At 42.3% G+C, this 7,488-nt stretch overlaps 1 protein-coding gene across 1 annotated transcript in view; it reads left to right on the plus strand.

The window, feature by feature from the left end:
• FOCAD (focadhesin) overlaps nt 1–3,779 on the plus strand; it is a 144,466-nt gene extending 140,687 nt beyond the window's left edge. Inside the window, exons 42-44 of the mRNA XM_075526933.1 lie at nt 269–520; nt 1,695–1,770; nt 3,281–3,779. Coding sequence (XP_075383048.1) covers nt 269–520; nt 1,695–1,770; nt 3,281–3,354 — 402 coding nt within the window. The 3' untranslated portion in view covers nt 3,355–3,779. The remainder of the gene's footprint in view (nt 1–268; nt 521–1,694; nt 1,771–3,280) is intronic.
• Nucleotides 3,780–7,488: the final 3,709 nt, after the last annotated feature.

A 7,488-nucleotide genomic window follows, 5' to 3' on the forward strand; every position in this document is an offset into this window, starting at 1 on the left:
GAAGAGTGTGGTTTTGCTTTTCTTTCTGTAGACATTTTAGTTTGATTTGGAGTTTAGAAAAAGGCTTATGCTGCTTCAAAGCATAAGAGAATATTAAGAACTTTTAAGTTCTTGCATTTTGAATGTTAGCTGAATTTTCAGATTATTGTTTTGAAGAGCAAGCCACCATCTGAATTTTTCGTTTGTTTGGGGTTTTTTATTGGGGGTTTTTTTTCCCCTTCTGTATTACTCATTTAATAAAGTGAATTTTTGCCTTTTTCCTGTTTAGTGCATAGATTTCCTCCTGTGGCTGTTTGCAGCTTCTGTGGTGGCCTGGGCTGACCATAGTGCACCGTTACTGCTTGGCCTTAGTGCTAACTGGTCACCATGGAAGCACCAAACGATATTACCGGAATTATCTGAGGATCACATTGGCAAGCACCCCACTGACAAGCTTGCTGTGCAAGAGACTCTCACTCTCCTTCCAAGCAGCATTTCACTTTTGCTGGCTAAAGAGCCTTGGAAAGAACAAACACCAAAGGTAAAATTGCATGTAGTGGTAAGCATTTTCCAAGAGTCAGAAAGCACCCCATTTTTAGTAGTCAGCTCAAATCTTAGGTGGAGCAGTTATTTCCTCTGTATCTATTGTATCTGATTTGTGATCTTGTTTTTCTTTATTTGCAATTGGATATGACTTGTCTCAAAAGACTGAATGTAGTTTCTCCAGTAAAATGTGAGAGTTGCAAAGAACAAAAAACATTCCAGTGTTGGGAGTCAAACTTTTAAGAGGGTGCAGCTGGGAGAGGAGATCTGGCAGCTGCTAGCAGCAAGTCAGTCTTTTAAACACTGAAAGACAGATCCTCTGCAGTTCAACATCACCACAGTGGCAATTTAGGGCAATCACTGATCTTCTGTGCTGTTTGTAGTGTGTGTCATTTATTTTCAAGTATAAGTTGAAAATAAGTGTGGAAAATTGTGCCTAATTTGGCAAGCCTACTGTAGATTGCTTGTGGCTGAGATATGTGGAAATACTGTTATAAAACTATACATTAATAGTTAGCTGTTTTGTGCAAACCAGAATCCATTAAGGACTGGCTCCTGTACACTCCTGTGCTCAGGGTTACCACTAAAGTCAGAATTCAGAATGTGGGAGGAATGCAGGAGTGGGCTGTTGATATGCAAGTGCCTAATTAGGCTTTAGGGAAGAATTTGAGACTATGCCCTGAAAATCATCCTGGTAAGTTTGAAATACCACATTGTCCTCCAGGCACGCTGTACTGCCAGAAAAACAATGAGAAATGAGGAAAGTCAAAAGAGGGACAAAGGCAGTAAGAGTTCTGAAGTATTTGCAGTAAAATGTTTGCGCAAGAGACTGATAAGAAAGGCAAAAGGCATTAATAGGCAAAAGGCATGAACAGGCAAGATGGAGGTAAACTATTTACTGTGCCTTCTTCGTTACAAAGAATTATTGCTGAGGTAATGAGAAGGAACAAAGGGAGTTTCAGGTCCAGCTGTGGGAGAAATTGCACTGACAGTGAAATGTACTCTAGGGCGTTTGGTTAGTTTGGTCATAAGCTTGATTGGCCACTGCCTCTGATTAGATAACTATGAGTTTAACAGCAATCAGATGTTGCCAGTCAAATTGAAAAGAATTTGTGGTGTTCTGATACAGACTCTCTTTTGATTCAGATTTTCCTTTATATTTCAATCTTTAGTTTATTGACTGGCTGATCAATATGATGGAAAGTCCTAAGGAAGCATTATCAAAATCATCCACGGACCTGCTGAAAGGTAGGATATTTTTAATTGGGTCCTTATTTTTCCATAACTATCAGTACAGATCAAAATCCAGCTGTTAAAAGGAGTGAGATGAATCTATACTATTAGCACATGTAGGAGAGCTATATTTTGTCTTTAAGGAAACCTTCACAGGTAAGTTAGCATTCCTGTCTGCAGCACCTTCTTATATTTGCTGTCTCATCTGCTGATGCTTACAATGTACCACTGAAGATCCAAAGGACATAAAGGTACATCTGGTCCTACAAGTGTATTTCAGTGATAGATCTGTCAATTGTTTTTGAAGTTACCCTTAAAAATAAAATGCAACATACTATTTGGAAATCCTCCAGTACTAGAAAAGAAATCACACAATAATTTATTCTGGTGCAACTGAAGACTGAACTGGGGGGAAAAGATAGGAGACAGGCAATGACAGCCTAGTGGAGTGGTCTAACAAGAAAGGATAGAGGAATGAGGGATGTATGAAAAGAGAGATGGAAAGTACATGATATTTTGAATTACAGTAATGGCTTGCGGCCCTAGCATGCACTCCATTGCTCACCTAGAGATGTAGGATTGTGAATATAATCTGTGCAAGTCATTTTAAGGGGACACCACAACTACTCTCAAGTGAAGTGAGTGTGCTTGTGCTTCTTTCCACTAACACAAGGCACTTCCCTTGAATCATCTGATTTCTTGGACATAAACATGGCTTGAAATCTGGTTATAAGTTCCTTGCATTACTAGGATAATTAGCCTTGTTTTGAGGGTCTGCAATCTTTAGTCACTCTCTGGTAAATTTCAAAATTCCCTGGTTGTGTCTGCTAATCTCCACCAGAAACAATGCTAAGGGTCGTTGGAGAATCTCCTCTGTACATCAGAGGATTCTGGTATACGCAGTATATTCTCAGTATGCCCTGACTGAGATGAGTCCTTGTTTCCCTTGAGCTTTCCATTGTTTTTTGCTTTCCAGTACTAGAACATGAAACTCCCTTCTGGATGACTAGAATGTGACTGGTTTGGTTACTGGATTTTGCCTAAATGCGTGATCCTTTCAGGTTGAATTGAGGAATCAGTGAATTGCATTTCCAATCAGTGAATTGCACAGAGGACTTAAGACATAGTACTTTGCGTTTCTGTCCTTCCCAGTGCCTCCTATCTCCCCTCTTGCATCACTGCTTGTTGAATTCAAACTTTCTGCAGTGTTGGTTGATCTATGTGCCGCTTCAAAGTGATGGTCTAATTAGCAGATGATGTGATACCATTTCAGTAGGAGGCATGCTATAAAGCAGATGAAAGGCCTAGTATAATACCACATTTCAGAGGGATGTAGAGACTAGTGTATCTTGTGAACAGCAGAAGTAGCATCAGAAACTGTCAGGCTAGGAAGTGAAAAAGTCATGAAAAAAGTCAGTAAAAGGAGAACTGAATCTGTACCTGTGTTAGTAAAATGACAAGGGAAAATTGCATCCTTTCCAGTCTGGACTGCACAAATTAATGTCCTTTGTCCTTGTCTTCACAGTTACACTTCTGGCCTTGAGATCTCTTGCAGAGTTCAAGAAGAAAGCAGTGTGGACTAAAGCTTATGGGTGGTAGCTGCATGCTGTATCTTATCCAATGAAGAAGACTGTTCATACTTGAAAGCATAATAATTACTATTCAGGCATCAAGACAACCAATTTCAAAGAGGTTTCCTATCAGAAGGTTTTGGATTTTTTTTTTTCCTTGTACCTCCTGCCAAAGACTCATAAAGTATTTTGTTTTTCACTGATGGGGTGTTGTTCTTTTACAAACTACCTAGCATGGTTTGAGCTGTGCTGAATCTAAATGAGAAATACACATTCAGTTGTTTCAGTTGAGTTGTTTCAGTGACACCTGGGAACCTCAAAAGCTGGAGTGGAATATTCCTTTAACGAACGGAAGCTTTGTAGGAATGGGTGGGAAAAAAAAACCTTGTAAAATTTGTTTGGATGTAGCCTATTTACTAAAGTATGTTTTAGTGTAACAGACTTCTGAATGAGCATTATTTTTTTAACTGATAACCCTTTTTTAGTAATAACACAACACTTGCACAGTAGTGACAACACATTGAAGGTATATAATATGAGCAGGGTTTCTGAAAGGGGTAGTATGCTTGTCAATTTTGCAACGGCTTTATCAAGATCATTGAAATAAGTCAATGATCCTAATGGCCGCTATGTTCCCAGCTCCAGGACAGGTGCAGTTGTCTTTCCACTTATAACTGTTCTTGTCTCCTTTACCCTCCTTTGCACGTAAGGATAGTTTTTCTCTGCCTCTAGGCAAAAGGGACAATACAGCAACTCTTCTCCACCTTTGCCATCTTAAATAGATTAGCCCCTGCCACTTTCCTTATTTAATACTCTTCTCTTTCTGAAGGAATAGAGAACTTTTCCACTTTGCAGTCTTGCTAAGGCAGACCCTAAAAGGAGTTTTGTATTTAGCAATCCTCCTCACAAGAGTAGACAAAAATTAACTGAATATAATTGCTTGGGCACTGGTCCCTGATATCTTCTAGAGCAGTACTACTGCGAGCATTGTTGATTTTGACCAGCTTGCATGAAATGTTATCGCCCTACATCTAGAAGCCACACCCCATTGCAGGGATTATCTTCATTTCAGGACTGACAACATTTCCTCTGCAGAAGACATTCTCCTCTGACTTCTTTACAGGCTTTTCTCATCTAACAACGTTACTGTGCGATGGCAGTGAACTTCCCACAGTGGCTAGACATTTCTTCAGCGATTAGGTGTGTGGAGGACACCTAAGTACTAACCCAGTACTTCGTTTGTATTTCCAAAATAGTGTATAATAATGGTAATTTCCTCTTCTGTATGCAGCTGTATACTGAGAAGACAGTCTAAAGGTGAATGTACAGTAGGACTCACTGAAAGTAGTTGTCACCCAGTCAGTATCTCAGTGCATGACATTTCCATTTGTGTGCACTTCAAAGTAACCTCTAACAAAGCTGAATATGTCACGTTTTAATGGTGCCATCTCTAGTGTACTGTTTCAAACTAATTTACACCTTTACTCATGTCAGTTTGCATGTGTGTTAGCATTTTAATTCAGATTAAAAGTTTGCCTTTTCTTAAAGGGAATCTCTGGATAATGCCCACATGCTGTGTTTTAGTTTGCATAGTGGAGCAGTATACAAAAATCTGAATTAAACTATACTCATATACTGCAGAAAAGGTAAGCCAAGGGATGGCATAGCACCGCTTGAGGGTGTCAATGCTAATGCAGCTCCAGGGAGCACTTATGGTTTAAGAGCATGTCTGAAATGCTTGTATACTGATGCACACAGTAGGAGGAACAAACAGTATGAACTGGAAGCGTTGGTCAGTTCCCAGAGCTATGATGTTGTTGATATTTGTGAGACTTGGTGGAATGAGTCCCACGACTGGCGTGCTGGGATGCAGGGCTATAGGCTGTTCAGGAGGGATAAGCAGGGCAGGCAAGGTGGAAGAGTTGCAATGTATGTACGGGAAAGGTTTGACTGTACAGCCCTTACAGTTAGGGACGATGTGGTTGAGAGCCTCTGGGTGAGGATTAGGGGGATGGAAAACAAAGCAGATGTCACTGTGGGTATCTACTATTGCTCACCCAGCCAGGATGATAGCACTGATGATGTATTCTATAGGCAATTGGGAGAAATCTCTGGATTGCTAGCCCTTGTCCTTATGGGAGATTTCAAATTCCCAGACATAACTGGGAATACCAGACCGCTGTGACAAGCAAGTCTGGGAAATTCCAGAAGTATGTCAAAGATAATTTCTTGTCACAAGTACTCAGTGAGCCAACTAGGAAAGGTGCCCTCCTAGACTTGTTCTTTGTGAACAGAGAAGGACTCGTGGGAGATGTGATGGTAGGTGGCTGTCTTGGCCACAGTGATCATGAAATGGTTGAGTTTCAAATTTTTGGTGTAATGAGGAAAAAGGTCAGCAGAGTTGCTACCCTGGATTTCAAGAGGGCAAACTTTAAGCTACTGAGGGAGCTAGTTAGGAGTGTCCCCTGGGAATCTTCTTCTGAGGGCTCAGGGATCCATGAGAGCTGGTCAGTTTTTAAGAACCACCTTTTAGAAGCACAGGAGCAGGCAGTCCCATTGTGCTGAAAGTTAAGCAAGCGGGACAGAAGACCAGCTTGGCTGAACAGGGAGCTCGTCCTGGAACTCGGGTGGAAAAGAAATTGTATGATCTCTGGAAGTGAGGTCAGGCTTCACAGGAAGATTACAGAGCTGTGGTTAGCATGTGTAGGGAGAAAACATGAAAGGCCAAAGGTCAACTAGAGTTGAAACTGGCCAGTGTTGGGTCATGTAGCAAAAAATTCTGAGTATGTTAAGAGCAAGAGGAGATCTAAGGAAAATATTGGACCAATACTTGATGAAGATAGTCACCTGACAAAAAGGGATGAAGAAAAGGCAGAGGCATTTAATGCTTTTTTTTTGCCTCAGTCTTTAATAATACTGATAGACCTTGGGCTGCCCCGTCCTCTGAGTTGGAAGACTTGTGGGAGCAGTGACTTTCCATTTGTGGACCCTGAAATTGTAAATTATCAGTTGAATCTTTGTAAGTCTGTGGGGCCTGATGCGATTCGTCCCAGAGTACTGAAGGAGCTAGCAGTTGTTACAGCAGGACCCCTCTCAATCATCTGCCAAAGGTCTTCAGAGTCAGGGGAGGTCCCTGCTGACTGGAATCTAGCCAGCATTACTCTGATTTAAGAGGGAAGACCCAGGAAAATACAGACCTGTTAGTTAACCTTAGTGCCTGGAAAAATTATGGAGAAGATCCTACTGGGTGCTACTGAAAGGCATCTCCAGGACAATGCAGTCATCAGGCACAGTCAACATGGGTTCACAAAGGGAAAATCCTGTCTAACTGATCTGCTACCCTTCTACAACAAGATCACCTGCCTAGCAGAGGAAGGGAAGGTGGTGGATACAGCTTGTCTGGATTTTAGTAAGGCTTTTGATACTGTCCCTCACAGCATCATCGTTCTGGACAAGTAGTCCAACTGTGAGATGAGCAGGTGCACAGTGCGCTGGGTGAAGAACTGGCTGAAGGGCAGGGCTCAAAGGGTTGTAGTGAATGGGGTTACAGCTGGCTGGCAGCCATTCACCAGCAGTGTTCCTCAGGGCTCAGTTCTAGGGCCAGTTCTGTTCAATACATTTATCAATGATGATCTGGAGGCAGGAATTGAGTGCACCATTAGTAAGTTTGATGATACTAAACTGGGAGGTGCTGTTGACTCTCTTGAGGGACAAGAGGCCTTGCAGAGGGATCTGGATAGATTGGAGCACTGGGCAATCATTAATCGCATGAAATTTAACAAGAACAAATGATGGATTCTCCACCTGATATGGAGTAACGCCGGGCACAAGTATAAATGGGGAGAGGAGTGGCTGGAGAGCAGCCCTGCAGGAAGGGGTGTGGGGGTGCTGGTCGGCAGCGGGCTCAGTGTGAGCCAGCAGTGTGCCCTGGCAGCCAGGAGGGCAAACCGCACCCTGGGGAGCATCAAACACAGCATAACCAGCCCGTCAACAGAGGTGATCATCCCACTCTATTCAGCATTGGTGCAGCTTCAGCTGGAGTGCTGTGTGTGGTTCTGGGCCCCACAATTTAAGAAGGATGTTCAGGTCCTTGAATGTGTCCAGTGGAGGGCAACAAAGGTGCTGGAAGGCATGTCCTATGAGGAGCGGCTGAGGACTCTGG

The sequence above is a fragment of the Mycteria americana genome, chromosome Z, assembly GCF_035582795.1.
Source record: "Mycteria americana isolate JAX WOST 10 ecotype Jacksonville Zoo and Gardens chromosome Z, USCA_MyAme_1.0, whole genome shotgun sequence".
Classification (NCBI taxonomy): Eukaryota; Metazoa; Chordata; class Aves; order Ciconiiformes; family Ciconiidae; genus Mycteria; species Mycteria americana.